The 25041-nt window shown below is 42.9% G+C and overlaps 1 protein-coding gene and 1 pseudogene across 1 annotated transcript in view; both read right to left on the bottom strand.

Moving 5' to 3' along the window:
- Positions 1 to 8457, bottom strand: part of fa9 (Coagulation factor IX) — a 35197-nt gene extending 26740 nt beyond the window's left edge. Inside the window, 2 exon segments of the mRNA NM_001173726.1 lie at positions 7478 to 7644; positions 8265 to 8457. Of these exon segments, the coding sequence (NP_001167197.1) occupies positions 7478 to 7644; positions 8265 to 8334 (237 nt within the window). The 5' untranslated portion in view covers positions 8335 to 8457.
- Positions 8458 to 11302: 2845 nt separating this feature from the next.
- The window catches only part of LOC106580632 (diacylglycerol kinase delta-like), a 62916-nt pseudogene continuing 49177 nt past the window's right edge, over positions 11303 to 25041 (bottom strand).

The following is a 25041-nucleotide window of genomic DNA, read 5'->3' as shown; positions in this document are numbered from 1 at the left end:
ACCACCAGCGGGATTCCCTTCAGGCGCAACTTGCTCGTGAAGCTAGCCAAGGATCCCAACGGTATTCCAGGGCGTCTTCTCAGAACAGCTGGCAGGCATATTCACAGTCATCTTTAACCTCTCCTTGTCCCAGTCTGTAATCCCCACATGTTTTAAGATGACCAGATTCATTTCTGTTTCTAAGAACTCTAAGGCTTCATGCCACAATGACTACAGCCTTGTAGCACTCACTTCTGTAATCATGAAGTGCTTTGAAAGGCTGGTTATGGCACACATTAACTCCTCCATCGCAGCCACCCTAAACCCACTCCAATTTACATACCGGCCCAACAGATCCATAGACGACACAATCTCAATTGCGCTCCATAATGCCCTCACCCCCCTAGATAAGAGGAATACCTATGTGAGAATTCTGTTCATTGACTACAGATCAGCTCAGCGTTCAACGCCATCGTCCTCTCTAAGCTCGTCACCAAGCTTAGGACTCTGGGTCTGAACATCACCCTCTGCAACTGAATCCTGGACTTCCTGACGGGCCGACTCCAGGTGGTGAGGGTAGGCAACATCACCTCTGCCACGCTGACCCTTAACACAGGGGCCCTTCAGGGGTTTGTGCTTAGCCCCCTCCTGTACTCCCTGTTCATCACGAGTGTGTGGCCACCATTATCAAGTTTGCTGATGACACGACGGTGGTAGGCCTGATCACCGGCAACGATGAGTCAGCCTACGGGGAAGAGGTCGGTGACTTCCAGTGTGGTGCCGGAGCAACAACTTCTCCCTCAATGTCAGCAAGTCCAAGGAGCTGATCATGGACTACAGGAAACGGGGGTGCAAACACGCTCCCATCCACATTGACGGGGTGGCAGCGGAGCAAGTAGACAGCTTCAAGTTCCTCGTTGTAAGTGCTTCTTCCCCCTCAGGAGGTTGAAAAAGTTTGTCATGGGTCGTCAAATCCTGAGAACGTTCTACAGCTGTACCATTCAGAGCATATTGACTGGCTGCATCACTGCTTGGTATGGCAATAGCACCGCCCTTGATCGCATGGTGCCACAGAGGGTTGTGCGGACTGTCCAGTACATCACTGGGGCCGAGTGCCCTGCGATCCAGGACCTCTATATCAGGCATTGTGAAAAGAAGGCCCAGAAAATCGTCAGACTCCAACCACCCAAGCCATAGACAATTTTCTCTGCTGCCGTACAGCAAGAGGTACCGATGCATCAAGTCTGACAACAACAGGCTCTTGAACAGCTTCTATCCCACAGCAATACGACTGATAAATAGCTAACAAAATAGCTACACGGATTATCTGAGTTTAACTTGTATCTTTATTGACCTTTTATTTCAATCTTTGCACTCTCTATGCACACTCACAGGGCCCTAAACACTCACTCACACACACTGTCACTGCAACACACACAAACACTCACTCCATAATTCGCTCACACACATAATACGCACATACTTTTATACTACACACCGGCACACCCACTCACATACAAGCTGCTGCTACTCTGTTTCTTATATCCTGTTACCTAGTCCCCTTACCTCTATACATATCTACCTCCATCACTCCAGTATCCCTGCACATGTACATATGGTATTGGATCTGACTTTTAAAATATTTCCTGTACTTAGTATGCTTACTTACTTACTTTGTGTATTTCATATTTTCTATTCTAAAATATATATATATATATATATATATATATATATATATATATATATATATATATATATATTGTAATACATTATTATTGATTATTTCATTGTTGGGTTTTGAGTTTGTTGGGTACTTGTGCATGTGACATTAAAACTTGAAACTTGAACTAAAGCTAGCCAATCAGAAACAACGGTTTACCAGCGCTGTGAACTGACCAATCAGCGATGTGGAGTAGCAGACTGTTCTTAGGGCAGTTTTTGTTTCCACCAACACGACTCTGCGCTAAATTTGTTGCTGGTGAAAACCCTATGTAAGCTTTTGGGCCTAAATGTACATGCGCAAAATACACGCCAATCGCCAAATGCTTTTGAGAACATGGGCAGAAAAAGTTAACGGCGATCCACTGACGCAAAAAGGACAATGTCTGAGTTGAATTCAATAACAGAAAAGCTGCGAAATGGATAGTTGAAAATAAAGAAAAGAGAGGGCCAGAACACTGTTTGGGAAAGATTTTGTGAAGTGGTTAAAGAAGATGATAGCAGTGCCGACTATGATATGCATGATGATTTCGAGGCGCTATACAAATTCAAGAGTCAAGACGGGGACTTAAAATATGGCATGTCAAGGGAAGAGTAGCCTAACTGAAATCTGGACACTGAATGTAGATCTTTAACCTTTCACATAGCCTAATGTAATATTAACTGCTGCAGAATTATAAGCATTTATTGCAGTAAAGTTATACACCAAATGTACATTTTGACTCCGGAATAGGAGTGGGGAAATATTAATGATTTATTTCAGCATCTTGAGAGAATGAATATGTGGCTAGGGCCCGTCTGTAACAGTGCTATCTTTATCAGCATCATACAAACTGATAGTATTTAAACCACGTAAAATATGCATCCAAGCCGAACTGAAATGTTATCAAACATGTTGGGTCATTTCACAGTTTTACATTTCCTTAAAACCGGTCAAACTGGAAATTTCGCACAGAAAATCTTTCAATAAAAAAAAAAAATTGCGATGTAAACTAGATTGAAGAATTCATAAATGTATTCTGGTGAGCAAGGGTTTATTTAGTGTTCTAGGGCAGTAATGATGGAAGAGAAACTACATGTATCTAATTATAGACAAGTTGACTAACAAATAGCCTATCAAATGTCGGAAATTATAAGCAGAAACATATCTAAATTAGGCTTTAAAAAATAATATCCTGCAACCCCTGTCAAAAATGTGTTATGCCGTCCGTGTCTGTACAGCGCATCTTCAATCTGCCTATTTGCGTGTAAAGGGTCAGGTGCGGGACTCAAATTTTCACTTTAGAGTTGGGCAGCTGACCCGCACATCACTAATGTGGTTCTCTTTCAATTATTCTGTTTGACTAGTGGAATTCACCAGAATCTCCTAAGTAGCTTGAATAACCAATCATACAGGTCGAGTGGTGAATGAGGGAGTCCTTCCCCTCATACTAAAGAGCCACCCACCTGCCCTCTGATCATTTTCGCCTCTCCTCTTCATAGAAGAGTTCTACTTAGCTCATCTCAGCACGATTTGATCTGTTTTCCTCTAACTGTTCAAAGGTGCGCCGTCAAGGTTACGGCGCCGAGCGCAGGATTTATCAGCTCTCATCTTTTGTGTTGGGTGTCTTTACCGAAAGGAAAAGTTTTAGCTTTGGGTAACAATTTGCTTCACCGCAAGTCTAGCTATCCTACCAACTGGTTTTTCTACCTGGAAGGGTAGAATGACTAGTTCACTCTCTCGTTTAGCTCAACCCACTAACGCCATTGACTAGGCCGACTATCCTAGCGTCACTGTTTATTGGTCAAGAGCCACGCTTTTGTTCGTCGTAAGACCAGCATTGTCCTAATTAGCTAGGCTACTAGCCCACATGGTGAATGCTAACTATGTTCACATTGTTAAAGGGTTAGCTTCTCTGGCTAGCACTGTGCTAACTAGCTAGGCTACTAAGCCCAAGTGGCGAACGCTGGTTACGTTTCACTTTGTTCTCAGATTAGCTGTTTTCTGGAGCCATGGAACCTGCTAGCTTGGCTCAGAGGGTACCAAGCAAGGCCCCGGCCCCTGCCCCAGCACCGGCACATCCATGCCTATGTGGGGCGACCATTTGGGCAGGGTGTTGAACACGCAGAAGCAGCATTCAACGACCACCGGTCATGCATCCATTGCAAAGTTTTTCTGCTAACACACTCCACCAAAGAGTGTGCAGAGTTGTCCAACGTAGTTCATCTCCTACTCTTAAATCGAGTGGGAGAAAAAAAAAAGTAAAGTGAGACTGCTTTGCAGACCCAGCCCTCATGGGCTGACATCTTGGATGGCTACCCCGAGGACCTTCACCCAATTTTCCAGGGCTTGGCTCCAGAGGAGGGGGAAGGGGACCTCGTTTTCGAAGAGGACGATGGAGAGGGTATGACTGACCTCCTCCAGGCAACGGAGGAGGAAGAGGACGAGGAGGCGCAAGCCACTCGGCCCTCTTCCGCCCTTAGCAGGGCATCAATGGCAGATGAGATATTTGCTCATTGACGTCGGCAAACAGGCAGCTGAGCCTTGCCATGAGCCGTGCAGTGGTTGGGGAGAGAGCCATGTGGCTCAACCTGTCCAGCCTGATGGACGCTCATTTTCACTTTATTTTATTTCACCTTTACTTAAGCATCCTGCCAGCACACAGGTTTCTGAAGTTTGCTTTTCAGGGCACAGCCTACAAATACCTCGCTATCCCATTCAGGCTAGCATTAACTCCCCGAACGTTCAGCAGGTGTGTAGAGGCAGCTCTCTCACCCCTAAGAAACAAGGGGCTAAGAATCTACGCCTACATAGATGATTACCTGCTTTGCTCCCTGTCCTGTGAGGAAACGGTATGAGACACAACTGAAAAAGAGCTGTTCGGTGCCAACACAGAGAATAGAATACATAGGCGTAAGGATTCTCTCTCTGATCAGGCAACACTAGGAAGACGGCATTGCGTCTTTCTGACAGTGCCTCTCCCTGTTCCGCAGGGGGTGCTCGGTCATGTTCAGGATGGGTAGAACCACTTTGCCTACTAAGGTTGAGAGACTTCCAGTGCTGGGCGTTTGCCCAACGCCTGTGTGCATGGCGTCACCTCAATCGGCAGATAGATGTGACCTCCGCATGTTTTTTGCCTCTCGATCATTTGAAGAGCCCCTCGATCTTAGTTCATGGCATTCCCCTAGGGGTAGTGGCAACAAGGAAAGTGGTGACGACAGATGCGTCACTCACAGGCTTGGGAGCAGTTCACAAGGGAAATGCAATAAACATACCCTACAACTCCACATTGCTCACATACATTTTCTACCCAACCAATCGGAATTGTCACGTCTTGATCAGAACGGACAATACGACTGTCAGGGTAGAACTCGCTCCCTGCGCTTACACAGACTATCCTCCTGGATTATTCTGTGGAGCAGAGCACACCTAATGCCCATATGTCCCTGGAGTACTGAACATAGGAGTGGACTCATTTTCCAGAGGGAATCCCAATCTAAGGGACTGGAGACTCCTTCCCCAAGTGGTGAAACAGATCTGGGAGAGATACAGTCAAGCGTCCGTTGATCTCTTTGCAAGAAAACACATTCTGCCGATGCTTTTCAAGCAAGCAGGAGACGCACCACTGGGAGTGGGGACGAGCTGGCACAACCTTGGCCAAGGGTGTTGCTTTACACTTTTCCTCCCCTCAACCTCACTCCCCATTCTGGCCAGAGTGAGGAAAAGGGCTTATCCCTTATCTTGATAGCCTGTCGATGGCAATGCAAGCTCTGATCACTCCCCTGCTATACAACAAGCTTTGTCAACTACCGTTACGCAGGAATCTGCTGACCCAAGCAAACAGAAAGATTTTCCACCCTCACCCGGAAATCATGGCCATCTAGACCTGACCCGTGAGAGGTTAAATCTGGATGCAACTGGCTTGCCTCTTGTAGTCATTGATACAATCCAGAGTGCTAGGGCCCCTTCTACAAGCTCACTGTATGGAAATAAATGGTGCGTATTTTAGAAGTGGTGTGACCAAAAACAGATAATTCCTTACCAATGCTCTGTATCTGAGGCTTTATACTTCTTGCAGGACCTTTGGGACAGAGGGAAGGCTTTATTCACTGTCTAAGGTCTATCTAGCCGCCATCTTGGCCTGTCATATAGGCTTTGTCAAGAACACGGTGGGAAAACAAACCGTTATTTCATTTCATGAAGGTGGCACATCGCTTATGTCCAGTTCTCAAGGATTTAGCCTCATCATGGGATTTGTCTATTGTGCTTGAGGCTATTTCACAGCAGGCTTTTCAGCCGTTGGAATGTGCTGAGATTAAATAGCTTTCCTTTAAAACCGCATTAAGTGAGCTACATGCACTGTCAGTTCACCATTCGCGCCTGCAGTTTTCCCAGGGCTTTTCCAAGGTCACCTTGTTGCCCAACTCCGCCTTTATGCCCAAGGTTAGTGGCAATTACAATTGTCTTGCCTTGAAGCTTGTGGATTTCCACAAGACAGTTTTCCTTTCTATGGAAAAGGAGCGGCTGCAGCGTTTGTGTCCAGTACGCACGCTGCACATATACTTGGATAGGACGAGAGCTTTGCGCAAGCAACTCTGTGTCCTGCAAGAGGAGGCCCCTCTCTCGTCAAAGGTTATCACATATTGTGGAAGCTATTATATTGGCCTATAAAAGCAAGGGGTTACAGCCTCCAGAGGCCCTAAAGGCTCACTCCACCAGAGCTATGGCTACCTCTTGGGCAATGCTCAAAGGCATGTCCTTGCAGGAGATTTGCGATGAGGTGTCACTATCAGACTATCTTGCTGTTACTGAAAATACATTCCAGACCATGAAATGCAATGCTTGAATTTATCATTTTAATAATGTATTTTATTGGCCTTTTTTTTAAAGTTGTGTTTCTTTTCAGGCCATGGTTGGCCCCTTACTGAAATGTTGTAAATATGCATGGTCCAGGACCCTGTTCTTATTCTATTTTCGCCTCCCCCTAACAACCATGAAGAAGCCTTTTTGATTTGGATGTTTTTGATAAGGAGCTGGGAGGATTGGAATTAAATCGACTTGTTTTGGAGGTGGGGAAGCCTTTTTTTAAATGAAAATGTATAAAATATTCTCTTTTTTATTAAAGAAGGCGTTCTTTGGTGCATATTGTCCTTAGTGTCGGGGCCTCTGAGGGTTGATGTTGAGACTATCTGGCTTCGGAGAACGTGTGCGATAACGGGAGCTAGCCATATCCCAATAGTGAGATGTCGAAACGTATAATTGAAAGAGAACTAAAGGCTACTTACGTAACTCCGGTTCTTTGATATTATGAGTGAGACAGCTCACCACATTTTCCTACCTGAAAGAATCTGAGGAAGTTCTGTACGCTCGAGAATGATCAGAGGGCAGGCGGGTGGCTCTTCAGTATGAAGGGTGGTGCACCGACAGACATATATGGTTGGTTCTTCGAGATACTTAGGAGATTCTGGTTAATTCCACTAGTGAGATGTGGCACTCATAATATCAGAGAACCGGAGTCACGCAAGTAACCTTAAGTTTGTCTTCCAGTCAAGATGATCCAATCACTATCTAATCAAGGCTCAGTAAGTCTATACATGGTATTAAAATGTATCTCTTATTGGTCCACTGTGTCCGCACTGTGGCCAGATGAGGGCACAATCAGAATGTGGTCAAAATCCTGACATAGGACACGTTAGTGCAAACTGCAAAGTTTGAACAGAGTGTTCATAAGCTCTGGTCCAGGGGGCTAGTGCGAATTCCCTGCACCAGAGCTTTCATGTGATGGAGCTGTTCTAGTACCGTCTTCTCCTTGGTCTGGAAGATCTCAGCAGCCTCCTCCTGGGAACAGGTCTCCTCATAGCACTCCCGCTCCAGGTTGCCGGGCATCATCTCCTCAAGGAAGAAGTTGGCCCTGGGCCACCGGGGCCCTCGGAGAAGCTGCACTGCATGCCTCTGCTCCAGAAACACTGTACAACAGAGTAGGGTGAAGTTGCCCCTAAATGTTGATTTTGTGTCAGTTTAGCATTTTACACAATTCTGGTTAAGGTTAGGATTGAGGAAGGGGAAGCTGATCCTTGATCTGTACCTAGGGGAAATTTCACCCCAGAGTGGGAACAACACCGCAGCCCTGTGTGGCTCAGTTGGTAAGAGCATGATGCTGGCAATGGCAGGGTTGTGGGTTCAATTCCAAAACAAATGTAGGCCCATTGAAGAAAGAAGTGTCTAAGTTGCATTCATATACAATACTGATGTCTATTGACCATTGCATAGTCTTGCTGGTTTTAGTTGTGTAGACAAAAAAGTGTCTAAGTGGCATTCATATACAATACTGATGTCTGTAACCCATTGACAAGAGCCTTGAGCAGAGATTTGCTGGTTTTAGTTGTGTAGCTTAATCATATCACTGAACTGAGTTCCATTTTAAGTTACTGGAGTGAGAACATCAACCATGTACGACACCCATCACAAAAGTAAATATCTCATCAAGTATCTAGTAACCTGGAATTGAGGTAGGTGGTTTAATTACAGATTGCAAATACAGTACAATAAATGGGCACTTTCCACTGACTACAAGGTGAGGTGTTACCTTTTGATTCAAACAGGGAACCGACTGAGACCAGAAGTACTGTGAGGAGCCAACCGTCAGACTGTGACATCCCTCCGGTCCAGGTAGAAGTTGAAGGGATTGAACTGGGATCAGCTTGGTTCACTAATCTAGATTTAGTTATGAGAGAGAACCTACCGTTTTCTGTGGGTGTCTGCTAAAATGGTGGCTTTTCCCCACAAGCTCGGCAATTGATCTTTAACTAGATTCTAAATATTGACGCAGTGAATCATTGGCACTAGCCAGGGCAGCATTCAAGTCACGGAACAGTTTTACACTACTCATCATACTCATGTGTCTGATTCTAAAGTATCATGAGACAATGTTTTATTGAGAAACACATTTTCATCTGCCATAGTTCTAAAGTGTGGCCAGGGAATATTCAGCACAATGTTTCACCTTCAATTTATGAACTAAACATTTTTAAACAATTTAAATCTTGAATGCAATCCACGTGAAGGGAATGACTAAATAAACATATCCAAAGACCCAACTCACACAGACAATTTTTATTACAGGATGGTGGTATTTCACTGTACAAGACAGACATATTACAGCCCAGGGGGTCGGGCTTATGTACATGGAAAAGAGAGGTATAGTATTCAGTATTATTTCTAACGTATAAATTATCAATAAATACTGGAACGATAGAGACCGCTTCCCAGGGGTTCACGATTCAGGACAAGCAAAGAAAAAAGGGACAACCCCAAAGGTTGTGAGGAGGGAAATTATATGACCATACAGACCATAATAATGAGAACATAAAACACAACTCTGACATCCACACAAGACTGAGCGGGAGAGAACATGACTAGGCCAAAGAGTTTCTCCTGACCCAGGTACTTGACCAGGAAGTACACTGGGCCTACTTATTATACCCTAGATATTCCCTGAATCCCAAATAAACCCCTGGTCCCTACCTCTTATTCACTTGTGCAGACCTAAGAGGATAGGTAAGAGCAATTGGTGACAATTCCACCTGGTCCGTCAGAGGGCAAAACTGAGCTACCACCATATTGCTTATTTTCCTATCCAATCCTCTCAGATCTACACAAGTGCCAACGGGGGTAGGGGCTAGTGGTCGAGTTGAGTTTCAGGATATAACATGGTCAGGAAAAACTAGAGGCTCTAAGCATTATCGTCCGGTTTCTTGGACCCAGATTGAGTCTACTCCTGAACTAAAAAGCACTTCTGAGGAAGATTCTCCATTAAGTGTGCCTTTCTAATCCAGAAGATGGCTTAATCTGGGTCTGGGAAACTACATTCACCGAGGAGAATAATCTTAAAGCAGTGTTCATTGTTTGAAAAATGTGACATAGATCTATTGTAACTCTACTTGACACCAAAGAGTGCCGAGACGTGCTCCACAGACCCCGAGACCTGCCCGATATGTGACAGTTTGTAGATTATGTAGGGCACAGTTGAGTTTGGCTTTACCCTACAATACATAAGTGTTGTTCAGTAGGTGGGAAACATTTTGAAACAGGGAGACTACCTGAATCTCTGATAAGAACACAGATCTTTGTTTTTCCTTGCCAAACGTTTGACTACGGTGTGCGCTACTGAACACGACCATCGGGGGCCCTTCACGCTCTAACATAGGACGTCTGGTGACAAAGCAGGGTCGTCTAGTTTACCAGCCCCACATTCAACCTAGGTAGTTGAAATTGTAATCTGTATAAAAAGGACACGGATGAGGAGAGACATACAGAGAAAGAAATTACACATGCACATGGTTCGATTCATTAGAGTGATTGGTTGATTGTCACTGCTTATCCTTGTAGTTCAGACCTCTTCCAGTCTTTCTGTTTTGGTTTTGGGAGCATATTACAGTACCTGGCATCCCGCGTCATTTTCAGAAATATCCTGGTTCAAACACATTCAAACTCTGGGACAACATATCCGGTACAATGCATATCAGAAATAAATAGATGCATATTTCAATACAAAAAACTGTTCCATCAGTCTTTTCTATGGAAATATAGTCTTTGAGCTGCCCCCATACGTTGTGCAGCTCAAAAGACACCTAGTATCCCCCATGCACTGCATTACCTCTTGACCAGAGGCCTATGAAGCTCTAGTCAAAAATAGTGCACTATATGAGGAATAGGGTGTCATTCGAGATGAAGCCTTGCTAGTTTCTACATCTTTCTTGACTTGGCTAACGAGCTTCTAAAATGTATCAACGGTTTAGGGCTAGGCCCCTTTTTTCTCCACTTCCTGTCTGAATGATGCACCCAACGTAAACTGCCTGTAGCGCAGGCCCTGAAGCCAGGATATGCATATAATTGGTACCATTGGAAAGAAAACACTTTGAAGTTTGTAGAAATGTTAAAATAATGTAGGAGAATATAACAATAGATATGGTAGGAGAAAATCCAAAGAAAACCCAACCAGACTTTTTTTCATTTTTTTGAGAGACCATCCTCTTAGAAATGCAAGAGAACGGTCATATTGAAAATTTGCTTCCTGTATGCAATTCCTATGGCTTCCACAGGGTGTCAGCAGTCTATGTTCAAGGTTTCAGGCTTGTAACTTCAAAAACGAATAAGAAATACATTTTTAGTAGAGGGACACAGTCTCGGAAATTTGTGTTTGAGCGCGCCATGAAGACATTACGCACCTACTAAAATCGGTTTCCTATTGAGCATACTTCTTTCTGAAATAAATATTATAGTTTGATTACATTTTAGGGTATCTCAGGAGTAAATATAAATGTATTTTGACTTGTTGAAAGAAAGTTTAGGGGTAGATTTTTGGATTCCTTTCTCTGCAAGTTGAACGATTGGATTACTCAAATCGATGGCGCCAACTAAACTGACTTTTTGGGATATAAAGAAGGATTTTATCTAACAAAATGACACTACATGTTATAGTAGGGACCCTTTGGATGACAAATCAGCGGAAGATTTTCAAAAAGTAAGTGAATATTTCATCGTTATATGTGAATGTATGAAACCTGTGCCGGTGGAAAAATATTTCGATGTGGGGCGCCGTCTTCAAACAATCGCATGGCATGTTTTCGCTGTAATAGCTACTGTAAATCTACAGGGCAGTTAGATTAACAAGAATTTAAGCTTTCAGCCGATATAAGACACTTATATGTACATAAATGTTTAAAATCCATAATATTTATAATTATTTATTTGAATTGCACGCCCTCCAGTTTCACCGGAAGTTGGGTGTCTAGCCCTAAGAAAAGTTAAATTGGTCTAACGTTAATTGGTGGAGTCTGGCGCTGGTTTGTTGATAAGGCATTCTGGGTAGTTGAGTTTCTGTCGGCAGGCTTTGTTCCGGCTAGTCAGCCCGACTGGATTCCGTGCAATCTCTCCTGACTTTCCTCTCTCAACTGACGTCATTGAACACCCCTCCCCTCCTCACACAGGGCAGCAAAGATTAGGGGCGGCAGGTAGCCTGGTTAGAGCATTTGTCCAGTAACCAAAAGGTTGATAGATTGATTCCCCAAGCTGACAAGGTAAACATTTGTTGTTTTGCCCCTGAACAAGGCAGTTAACCCACTGTTCCTAGGCCGTCATTGAAAATAAGAATTTGTTCTCAACTGACTTGCCTCGTTAAATAAAGGTTAAATAAAAAATATAAAATAGTGGTTTGGCCTCCCCCTCCCGTTTGCAGTTCAGTTGGTTGCTCCTGGACGCTGCCGAGGTGGAGAGTGAAGAAAGGCACTGTGTTAAATCTGATTGGTTGACTAAACTCAAATCCATATTTGAGTGTACAGAGGTTAAGGTAAGTGAGTTGTTGGTCCCATTGCGTTCAAGCTGTTCAGCGCGGCTGGGCACAGTCAGTTTGGGTAGAGGCTCTGGTGCGGCACACACAGACGTACAGGAGAGAGCCTAGGCTTCGCTGGCAGTGCTGCTGCTGCAACTCAACACTCTGATACCCTGGAGGATACGCTTCATGTGGCCAACCTTCGTCACCCCCAAGTCCTGCATTGGACGGACGGACACACACACACATTAGAACAAACACCAAGGCACACATATGGACCTATGTAGCATGTAGGGTCAGGATTTTTTCCAGACGTCACCTAGCAGGGAAAACTCTAAGCTCTATATAGACTATAAATAATTTAAATCAATGACGAGGGAATAAAATCAAACACTCATGGTAAAGCCCCAGAATAGTGAAACATAAGAAAGCTCTATCTGGCACCTGAAACAATGGGTGTGTCCCAATAATATCTCCTTTCACATGACGTGTGCACTTGTTCACAGTGTTGGGGAAGCTACTCTGAAAATATAGTTTACCAAGCTACAAAATTACTTCACAATAGAAGAAATTAAGCTACCCTTAAGAAACATAGTTCACTTAACTAAAGTTACTTTGAAAAAGTAGTAAACTACATCCAAACTATACTGAACAAAACATTTTATGCAACAATTTAGACACCACATGTTCAGGCTATCCTAACTTCAAATTCTTAACTTTTATCTACTATAACTATACTGAACAAAGATATAAATGTAACGCGCAAAAATGTCAAAGATTTTGTTGGGTTAGTTCATATAAGGAAATCAGTCAATTTAAATAAATTCATTAAACCCTAATCTATGGATTTCACATAACTGGGAATACAGATATGCATCTGTTGGTCACAGATACTTAAAAAAAAGGTAGGGGCATGGATCAGAAAAATCAGTCAGTGTCTGGTGTAACCACCATTTGCCTCATGCAGCGTGACACATCTTCTTCACATAGAGTTGATCAGACTGTTGATTATGGCCTGTGGAATGTTGTCCCACTCCTCTTCAATGGCTTTGTGCAGTTGCTGGATATTGGCAGGAACTGGAACACACTTTCGTATACGTTGATCCAAAGCATCCCAAACATGCTCAATGGGTGACATGTCAGGTGAGTATGCAGGCCATGGAATAACTGCGACATTTTAAGCTTCCAGGAATTGTGTAAAGATCCTTGCGACATGGGGCCGTGCATTATCGTGATGCGGCATATGGTAGAGAAATTATCATTCAAATCTCTGGCAACAGCTCTGGTGGACATTCCTGCTGTCAGCATGCCAATTGCACGCTCCCTCAAAACTTTAGACATCTGTGATTGTGTTGTGTGACAAAACTGTACATTTTAGAGTGGCCTTTTATTTGTCCCAGCACAAGGTACACCTGTGTAATGATCATGCTGTTTAATCAGCTTCTTGATATGCCACACCTGTCAGGTGGATAGATTATCTTGGCAAAGTAGAAATGCTCCCTAACAGGAATGTAAACAAATTTGTGCACAATATTTGAGAGAAATTTGCTTTGTGTATATATGGAACATTTCTGAGATCTTTTATTTCAGCTCATGAAACATGCGTCCACTTTACATGTTGCTTTTTTATTTTTGTTCAGTATACTTCGTGGAAAATTATCATATTGAAAATGTTATAGATTACAAATTGCACTCCGGAGTCAGATGCTAACATAATGTGTAATTTAGCCTTTTCAACACAAAAAAACTATGTTTCAAGTGAAAATTAGGCAGGTCTGATGCCGAAAAAGAAAGGAAATATGGCCTACTTTACCCATATTTTCGGTTCTTTTTGCAAAAAAAAAAGGTGTGTAGTTCCAGTAGTTAGCTACATGGCAAAAAACTACTGAAAACACTACCAAGATTTGAATTTAGTTCAACTACAACCAAGCTACAGCAAAATGTAATTAAATTACTAGTTGAACTACATTTGGTTCTCTACTCCCCATCACTGCTCGTTCACTACCTCCCACAAACCTAAAAGCATTGGATTGGTGGAGGCATGGCCTAGTGGGAGTTTCTTATGCCACTATTTCCTTTCAAATGAGTGAAGGGAAGTAAACATGCACACACTTTGGGAGGAAGGAGAGATATTTGGGACAGCCTGTATGTGTGCAGTACCTTGAGGTCCCTCCTCTCCAGGTACAGCAGCTCGGCACCACGCACGTCGTGCCCAATAAAGATCTCCTTGTACTCGGTGAGACAGATGATCTCCAGCCAGGCGGCTACCTCCTCTGTGCCCCACTGGTGCACTGCAGAAAGCAAGACCCCCTTCAGACCCCCAACACCACGGACAGACACCACAGAGAGACGCCACAACCCTGCCACAGCCCTTAACCGCAGCTCTAGGGTCAGATGAACCTACCGTCAATACTAACGTTGACCATTAGGGGGAAGAAAAAATATATGACCCTGTATCAGTGGTTAAGGGGAACTTCGACCTACTACAGCCCATAAACTGGGCCAGTGTAAATTTAGATTGTCAGAAGATGCTGATCTAAGGTCAGTTTTGCAGTGGTGTAAAGTTCTTAAGTAAAAATATTTTAAAGTTCTTCTTAAGTAGTTTTTGGGGGTATTTGTACTTTACTATTTATATTTTGGGCAACTTTTACTTCACTACATTCCATTTACTTCCTTACTCCCTACATTTTCCATGACAAAAAGTACTTGTTACACTTGAAATGCTTAACAGGACAGGAAACTTGTCCAATTCACACACTTATCAAGAGAACATCCCTGGTCATCCCTACTGCCTCTGATCTGGCGGACTTACTAAACACAAATGCATCATTTGTAAATTTTAAAAACAAGAAAATGGTGCCTTCTGCTTTGCTTAATATAAGCAATTTGAAATTATTTATACTTTTACTTTTGAAACTTAAGTATATTTAGAACCAAATGCTTTTAGACTTTTACTCAAGTAGTATTTTACTAGGTGACTTCCACTTTTACTTGAGTAACTTTCTATTAAGGTATCTATACTTTTACTCAAGTATGACAATTGGGTACCTTTTCCACCACTGCAGTTTTGTGGTTTTTAACTTTTAATGGTTTAAGTTAAGATCAGGGCAGGGTAAGCTGATCATAGATCTGCGTATACATTCTACCTGGAGCCACTGGGCCAGGAGCTCTGCTTATGATAGCCAATCAGAGCGAAGGTGTTGATTTGGTTAACCAATCAGAAGAGAGATAGGTGGTGTGTGGAAGGTTGTGCAGACCTCAGATAGATTTGACCCTGATTTGTCATCGTCCAAGCATTATTTAACCCAGAGTGATCCAGACTAATTGCTGAGAGAGAGAGAGAGTGATCCAGACTAATTGCTGAGAGAGAGAGAGAGTGATCCAGACTAATTGCTGAGAGAGAGAGTGATCCAGACTAATTGCTGAGAGAGAGAGAGAGAGAGAGAGAGAGAGAGAGAGAGAGAGAGAGAGAGAGAGAGAGAGAGAGAGAGAGAGAGAGAGAGAGAGAGAGAGAGAGAGAGAGAGAGAGAGAGAGAGAGAGAGAGAGAGAGAGAAAAAGAGAGGTAGATAGTACCTGGCAGTGTGAGAGTGGCACAGGCCTCCTTGTTCTTGTTGTTTTTGTCCTTCTTGAACTTGGGGACGAGACAAAACTTGGCACTGCGGCTACGCTTGGAGAAATCAGCCAGGTGTCCCTGCAGAAACACAGACAGGTTAGAGAAAGACAGCCAGACAGACAGGTTAGACATTGGGTGATATAGACTGTCCAGTACTATTGACCCACAGAGGTGAACAGTTTTACTCTAGCTTAGAACTAAATGAATCAATCATCAAGACCTTGATTAGGTAGCCCTTTCCACTCGTACCCGTATACAGGTTGAAAATTGTAGATTTGGACACTGATAAGAGCCTAAATTGGAACACAGTAACATGTTATACATGACGTCAGCGTCTCCACTTCACAGATCTGTATGGGTTTTGACTGACAGCCGTTCTGAACTTGAGCACCGTGTGACTATGAAGTGGCCCCCATCCCTCCCGCTAATTGGGCAACTTTTCCACATTTATTGTTGTCTAAGTGAGGGAAGTGCTGTAAATTGCGAGGACTCGAAAGATGAGACGTTGTCGATCATAATAAATACCGCTTTGATGTCCGACAAGCAAGCCAAACACCTGCGAGTCCAAATGTGCACTTCACATTTCCATATCATAAAACTCATGTAATATACAGTTTCAAATGTTTATGATCAATATGTTTGATGTACAGTTACAAGATGACATGGCGTTATACCCTAGGTTGTCCCGGATAGAATGAGGCTGTTTGCTGTATTACTATAGCTCCTCAACGGCACAGGTAGGAGAGATCAAAAAAGCCCCTTATAGTTGAAGACTGTTCTTTGAGTCATAAAAGTACATTGGAATTACTTTGGAGAGAAGGGTGACCATTTGGAATCACCAGTTAGACCTCTCACTCAAACCCTTGTCATTTTTTTGTTTGTCCTTTTGCACCTACCCAAAATGTTCTTATTATTTTACTGAATGTATCCAGAGTATTTTCAGATTTTGTTATCAAAAAAATTTGTCAAAGTACAGCAAATGTAAAAAGTACAGTAAATGTCAAATGCACATAAAATCAACAGTATAATGTTTGGATTCAGTCTTGTGTCAGGTGAACTGTTGTGTTGTCACCTTTAGTCTAATAATTTCCCCATAATCTCCAAACTGTTCCCTTTTAACTGTTACCATGGTTATAGATTATTTCCATATTTCCACTTCTGTAAAAAACATTTCAATTTAGCCCTATCCATATTGGCCAATTCCCACAAATGTAAGGGGTTAAATCAGGTGTGGCATTACTGGACTGGGACTAAAATGTACTCCCCTGTGGGTCCCTAGGACTAAGATTGAAAAACACTGAGGTAAGAGGCTGGTGTGAATAGTGTGTGTGGTGGCATCTAGATCTACCTCATCATCCCCAGGTTCGATGAGCTGACACAGCCAGGGTATGTCTGACAGTCTGCATAGCTGCTGAGCCACAGTGCCCAGGGCTTCAGTCAACTGCTCCTTCTGTGGAGGGTCCAACTGCTGGGAAGACATTCGTATTTACAAAGAAAAACATATTGAACACCCCCCCCCCAAAAAAAAAAAAAATAGACGCAGGCAGCTGCACACAGGCAGACAGACACACCGACAGGCAGGAAGACAACAACTTTGAGACTTACCAGGCACATCTTGCCTGCCAGTAGCAGCTCTGTCTCACTGTGAAGGGCCTTGACGTTACTGACCATCTGAACCACAACACTGCAGTTCAGACCCTGCGTAGAACAGAGATGAACACAAATAAATGACATATGTACACAAACCACAGATGCATTTAGTTAACCACAGAAGCAGGGGGACAAAGTGCATTGTATGTGTGTGAATACTGTATGTAGGTTGTGTAGATATTTAATTGATTTGATTTCAAATGTCATACACCATTTGGTGCCCACTGCCCAGCCCATATGGGCTTAAATTCCCTCTTTATATTCAAACAAAAACCTGGTGCGTTTTCAGTAATCCATTGGAACAAAGCGTGGTCACAACAGACAGACGAAAAATATAAAAAGTACCATAAAAGTTCATAGAAACGTGTCAAACGATGTTTATAATCAATCCTCAGGTTGTTTTTGTCATAAATAATCGATCATATTTCAACCGGACAATAGCGTCGTCAATAGAAAAGGAAAAACAAGAAAGGCACGCTCCCGGTCATGCGCAGGACTCATGTCTGGAAATTTCCTCTGTCATCTCATTGAAAGTGGTGTTTATCCCTCATTTTTCAGAGTAAAAGCCTGAAACAATGCCTAAAGACTGGCCACATGTAGTGGAAGCCATATGGATCGTGAACTAGGTCATAAGTCTTTGTATGGTGGATAGGCTTTCAATGGAAAAACAGGAATTTCTAAATAATAGCACTTCCTGGATGGATTTTCCTCAGGTTTTCACCTGCCATATCAGTTCTGTTATACTCACAGACATTATTTTAACAGTTTTGGAAACTTTAGAGTGTTTTCTATCCAAATCTACCAATTATATGCATATCCTATCTTCTGGACCTGAGTAGCAGGCAGTTTACTTTGGATATGCTTTTCATCCAAAATTCCGAATGATGCCCCCTACCCCAGTGAGGTTAACCTCTACTGGATCGGTGTCCCTATACTGGGATGGTTGATGCTAACGTGCGCTAACTTACGCTAATGTGACTAGCATGACATAGGTAACAGCAAGCTTTCCAGGACATAGACATGTCTTATATGGGAAAAAAGCTTAAATTCGTGTTATTCTAACTGCACTGTCCAATTTACAGTAGCTGTTACAGTGAAAAAATACCATGCAATTGTTTGAGGAGAGTGCTCAACAACAGAAAACTTAGCACCGCAACTGGTTTGATACATTCACCTTTGATGGTAAATAATGTACTTACATTCAGTAATCTTGCTCTGATTTGTCATCCTGAGGGTCCCAGAGATAAAATGTAGCATATTTTTGTTTGATAAAATAAATTTTTTATATTCAAATGTAGGAACTGGGTTCTACAGCTTGAACCCCTGCTGTCTCTGAGACCCATGAGGCGGTGCACAATTGGCCCAACGTCGTCCAGGTTAGGGGAGAGTTTGGCCGGACAGGATGTCCTTGTCCCATCGTGTTCTAGTGATTCCTGTTGCTTCCGGGTTAGGCAAGCAGTGTGTCAAGAAGCAGTGCGGCTTGGCGGGTCGTGTTTCAAAGGAGACATGGCTCTCGGCCTTCGTCTCTCCCGAGTCCGTACGGGAGTTGCAGCGATGGGACAAAGCTGTAACTACCTATTGGCTATCACGAAATTGGGGTATACATTTTTTTATTTTCAAGCAGAACATGAAAACAAGCGTTTCTCATTGGACAATTTCAGGTAATCCCTACCTGTTGGTTAGTCTTTCTTCCATGTGGTGCCTAATGAGCGTGATCCAGTAGTTCCCAAAGGGTCTCAAGTGGCTCTGGTACCCACTAGTGAGTTGCAGCCAGTTCTTCTTGGGGAAAGGCTAAAGCGTACTTGTGACTGGAAACATGACTGTGCATGTCATGATAGTAGTCCTGTGTGGCTCAGTTGGTAGAGCATGGTTTTTGCAACGCCAGGGTTGTGGGTTCTTATCGCACGGGGGACCAGTACGGGGGAAAAAATGTATGAAAAATGTATGAAATGTATGCATTCACTACTGTAAGTCGCTCTGGATAAGAGCGTCTGCTAAATTACTAAAATGTAAAATGTAATCACAAGACACAAATCATCAAAGCGCAAAACAAAATGACATATTACAATTTAAGATGTATATATTGCATTTGTAGCATCTATATCTACCACTTGGTCACATTGTAAGGTTAAGGTTAATTCATATAAACAATACATTTCTTCTTCTCCCCTAGAGTTTGGAAATAAATTGGGCAATGTCAAATTCTTCCTTTCTGAAAATAAATTCTAGCCTGTGTTTGTCATGTAGCCAGACCACCTCAGGCTGAGCATTACAATTTTTACAGAAAAGAACATGGCTCCGATGGTAACATTGCAGGCGTCATTGTTGTGTATACACTATCATCCTCCCAGACACCCTATGGCGATGAGCAAATCTGCAGGTCTCCCCTTCCTCAAATGGGTCAGCCAACTGACGCTAAACAACCCTCTAAACAAACCCAGCACTCTCACAACAAACAAATAGAGGCAAAGACACACAAATGTACACACTCACACATACACACACTTATAATAGAATGGACTATCATTGCAAGTTGACTACTTGCATTTATAGTAATGAACTACAATTTATTAATGCGGAATGGCTTGATAATCAAAATAGAATGGATGGAGGAGATTAGAGCAGCCATCACTGAGGAGAAGGAGACAGCAACAATCCTGGCTGTGGTGGTGAAATGGAAATAAGACGAGGTGCAAAATAATGTGGAAATAGAGAGAGTGCGCAAGGACATTGAGAAAGAGAAGGGAGTAATTAAGAGGGAGAAGGAGGAGGATGAAGAAACAGAAACACCTATGGTGCATTCACACTCAGAGTGCGCTCTGAGTTTTCGTAAATTCAGAGCGTTGTCAGATTGTCCTTTCGTAAATTCGGAGTGTTTCGTTCTCGGAGTGTTCAGAGCACACACTGGGAGTAGGGTTGGTGCGAGCGTTCTGACCTCACAACACCAGTAGTCAAGCACCCAAGCTAACTGGCTAACGTTGGCTAGCTTGCTAGCTACTTCCAGACACAAATGAGAAAACATCCCAGCAGAGCTGGTTAGGCTGTTTTCATGTTATCAAGACCATTGGTGACTAACTGTGCTGCTTCAGTTATTATGCACTGGCACACTCAGACGAGAGTGCTCTGAAATTTGGAGTAGATAGCCAGAGCGAATTAACAATGTCCATTGCAAATGCACAACGACTATACCACTTAGCTAAGAAAGACATGAATAATTAAGTCAATAAATGTTGGGTAGTTAGTTAGATGGCATATAGTTAATATACTGGCAAGTCCGATATATGAGTAGCCAACTAACGTTATGTTTGGTTGCTAGCTAGCTATTACATACTGCTGTAATGATATGCGGTTCGTACGGATAGTGTAGCTAACAAATGGTCAGCCAAATGTCTGGTGTAACTTAACGTATTTGAAAATTCCTTTATTACATTGCACAACATTTTCTTAACATTTGTCATTAGTTAAAGCAATGAATTTGTATCCACTCTCGTCAGACTTCAGCTGCATATTTTCTGCCATTAACTTCCAATCTGAAAACGTGTAGCCACGCACATTTTCTGAAGAATTGCATTATGGGCCCTAAAAGCATGGAAATAGTGTCCACTGCTTGTATACTTCGTATGTTGGCAACTTTACTACGACATCTGGGAACTTTTGGATTACTATCTATATCCATACCATGACCAATACTACATACTCAATTTACATCACAAATAGTATGGTTAGTATGAGTATTCGAACACAACTAATGTTACAACTATGGAGTGGATTGAGTCACTGATGTGATCTTCCGGTCCGGGTTGGCGCCCCCCTTTGGGTTCGTGCCGTGGGGGAGATCGTGCCGTGGGATATACTCGGCCTCGTCTCAGGATAGTAATTTGGTGGTTGAAGATATCCCTCTAGTGGTGTGGGCTGTGCTTTGGCAAAGTGGGAGGGGTTATATCCTACCTGTTTGTCCCTGTCCGGGGGAATCGTCGGACGTGGCCACAGTGTCTCCTGACCTCTCCTGTCTCAGCCTCCAGTATTTATGCTGCAATAGTTTGTGTCGGGGTGCTAGGATCAGTCTGTTATATCTGGAGTATTTCTCCTGTCTTATCCGGTGTTCTGTGTGAATTTAAGCATACTCTCTCTAATTCTCTCTCTCTTTTTCTCTTTCTCTCTCTCGGAGGAACTGAGCCCTAGGACAATGCCTCAGGACTACCTGGCCTGATGACTCCTTGCTGTCCCCAGTCCGCCTGGTCGTGCTGCTGCTCCAGTTTCAACTGTTCTGCCTGCGGCAATGGAACCCTGACCTGTTCACCGGACATGCTACCTTGTCCCAGACTTGCTGTTTTCAACTCTCTAGAGACAGCAAGAGAGGTAGAGATACTCTAAATTATCAGCTATGAAAAGTCAACTGACATTTACTCCTGAGATACTCCTCCTCTAGAACCACTGTGATTATTATTATTTGACCCTGCTGGTCATCTATGAACATTTGAACATCTTGTCCATGTCCTGTTATAATCTCCACCTGGGCACAACCAGAAGAGGATTGGCCACCCCTCATAGCCTGGTTCCTCTCTAGGTTTCTTCCAAGGTTCCGCCCTTTCTAGGGAGTTTTTCCTAGCCACCGTGCTTCTACACCTGCATTGCTTGCTGTTTGGGGTTTTAGGCTGGGTTTCTGTACAACACTTTGTGACATCAGCTGATGTAAGAAGGGCACTATAAATACATTTGATTGATTGGAGTGTCATGGACTCCATTGACCACTGGAGGCAGAGGCTTGAGGAGATTTAGAAGACTAAATAAGAAAGAAGGTAGTGGAGGAGAGAGAGGTCATGATTAAGGACAAAGAAAGATGTGAGGAAGATAAAAGGGCCTTCATCAAGGACTGAGAGAGAGGAGGGTGGGTAACAGATGGAAGAATAAGAAAGACAGTTGAGATAGTATGCTGACCATAACATTAACCCTACTACCCGATGTCTTGTTTTGACTTTGTTTCAGATTTCAAAGGGACTTTGTGCCACACCTCTGGTGTTTTCCTGCGGGGCACCCCCCTCCATGTTTTTTTACGCCATAAAAAACATATTTTCTTGAAAAAAGTATTCAAAAATATATTTTCCTTGCATTTCAAATGTTATGATAACTTACAAATTTAACATCCAACTGGACATCCTAATGTTGTATTTAGGCGTTAGTGCCTGTATTTGACCACTAGAGAGCAGCCTCTTATAGGCTGAGGAACATTGATGACATCAGGAATCATACACAAGTCAATGGGGGAAGAATGCAAGGTCATATTCGTCACTTTACCATAAGGGCTCTGCTAGAGTGGACATATCATGGAACATGACAAATAATTCCAAAATCAACCTTTCTCCCTTCACTTTACTGTATCCTCTGTAACCTACAACTCACCTAGCTCTAACATTCTGTTGCAGCCAAATATATTGGCATTTTTCTTAAATAATTCCCTATTTCTTCTAGAATAAGTTGAAATTGAAAAACGTTTGGTCTCCACACCTAATTGGATTTTAAACATTATAGAACCAGTTGTATTATTGTAAACTTAAGTTCACAATTTAAATTTACAAATGAATGACAAATGGCACGGACAAAATGATTGGCACCCCGGAGCTAGTACTTGGTTGCACAGCCTTTGGCTAAGATACACTATATATACAAAGGTATGCTGAGACCCCTTCAAATTGTTGATTTGGCTATTTCAGCCACACCCGTGGCTGACAGGTGTATAAAATTGAGCACACAGCTATGCAATCCCCATAGACAAACATTGGCAGTAGAATGGCCTTACAGAAGAGCTCAGTGACTTTCAACGTGGCACCATCATAGGATGCCACCTTACCAACAAGTCAGTTTGTCAAATTTCTGCCCTGCTAGAGCTGCCCTGGTCCACTGGAAATGCTGTAATTGTGAAGTGGAAACGTCTAGGAGCAACAACGAAGGCCACACAAGCTCACAGAACAGGACCGCCGAGTGCTGAAGCGCGTTGCAACACTCACTACCAAATTCCAAACTGCGTCAGCACAAGAACTGTTCGTCGGGAGCTTCATGAAATGGGTTTCCATGGCCGAGCAGCTGCACACAAGCCTTTGTTCACTTTGCGCAATGCCAAGTGTCGGCTGGAGTGGTGTAAAGCTCGCCACCTTTGGACTCTGCATCAGTGGAAACACGTTCTCTGGAGTGATGAATCCCACTTCACCATCTTGGCAGTCCAATGAACGAATCTGGGTTTGGCAGATGCCAGGCGAAGGCTACCTGCCCGAATGCATAGTGCCAACTGTAAAGTTTGGTGGAGGAGGAATAATGGTCTGAGACTGTTTTTCATGGTTCGGGCTTGGCCTCTTAGTTCCAGTGAAGGGACATCTTAACTCTGCAACATACAATGACATTCTGTGCTTCCAACTTTGTGGCAATAGTTTGGGGAAGGCACTTTCCAGTTTCAGCATGATAATGCCCCCGTGCACAAAGCGAGGTCCATACAGAAATGGTTTGTCGAGATTGGTGTGGTAGAACTTGACTGGCCTGCACAGAGCCCTGACCTCAACCCCATCGAACATCTTTGGGATGAATTGGAACGCTGACTGCGAGCCAGGCCTAATCGCCCAACTTCAGGGCCAACTTCACTAATGTTCTTGTGGCTGAATGAAAGCAAGTCCCTGCAGCAACGTTCCAACTTCAAGTGGAAAGCCTTCCCAGAAGAGTGGAGGTTGTTGCAGCAGCAAAGGGGGGACCAACTCCATATTAATGCCCATGATTTTGGAATGAGATGTTCAACAAGAAGGTGTTATGCAAACGCTTCTTGTAGCCATCAATGAGCTTGCTGCAGCTTTCTACTTCCAAAACCTATGGCGAGATCTGAAAACAGCACTTGGTGGCAGGTACCACTCAAATATTGAAGAATTAGAGCAGTTTGCTACTGAAAAGTGGGACAAATTGTCAGTAGAAAGGTGCAGCAAGCTCATTGATAACTGCCAATGCTTGTTGTAGTCATCTTGGCCAAAGGCTGGGTAACAAAGTACTAGCTTACGGAGTGTCAATCATTTTGTCCATGCCATTTGTCATTTCTTTTCTAAATTAAAATTGTAAACTTAAGTTTACAAAAATAAAATCGGCAATGTTGAAAATCTCCAAAAGTAATTCTTTAAGAAATAGGGAATTATTTAAGAAAAGCGCAAGTGTGTCAATATATTTGGCTGCAACTGCATAGTCAAGGACTCCCATTGCTCTTATTAAACCAGAGAATTGAGTGAAAGCAGGAGACTCGCACTGAAATTCACTGCCGTAAGCATGCAGCTTATGGTATTATAATAATATAGACATTGGCGTCAGACTGAAAGTGTCTGAAAGTGAGGGTGCAATTTTATTTTATATTAAACATTTTAAAATTGTTATACATTTTAAAACAATTTCCTTCAATTCTACACTTTCTTCACAGGGGGAATCCATATTTATCAACAGGACACAACTACATTTCTTAGGTTTTGCCACAATAAATTATATTGAACTCAAGAACTCAAATGAAAAAAAACCAACATATTTTTAGAACACAAGGCCAGAAAAAAACGTATGCATTTATCTAGGCCTGCAAAAAACATGGTAAAACAATACACTTTTTGTCCTGAATACAAAGGGTTGTGTTTTATTGTATTTGCCCCATATTACTGATTACCACTCTCTATTTTCAAGCATTGTGGTGGCTGCATCATGTTATGGGTATGATTGTAATTATTAAGGATTGGAGAGTTTTTCAGAAGCACAGGCAC

Source organism: Salmo salar, chromosome ssa20 (genome assembly GCF_905237065.1).
Source record: "Salmo salar chromosome ssa20, Ssal_v3.1, whole genome shotgun sequence".
Taxonomy (NCBI): Eukaryota; Metazoa; Chordata; class Actinopteri; order Salmoniformes; family Salmonidae; genus Salmo; species Salmo salar.
Note: the sequence above shows the minus strand (reverse complement) of the source record. Positions and strands in the feature narration are given on the sequence as shown.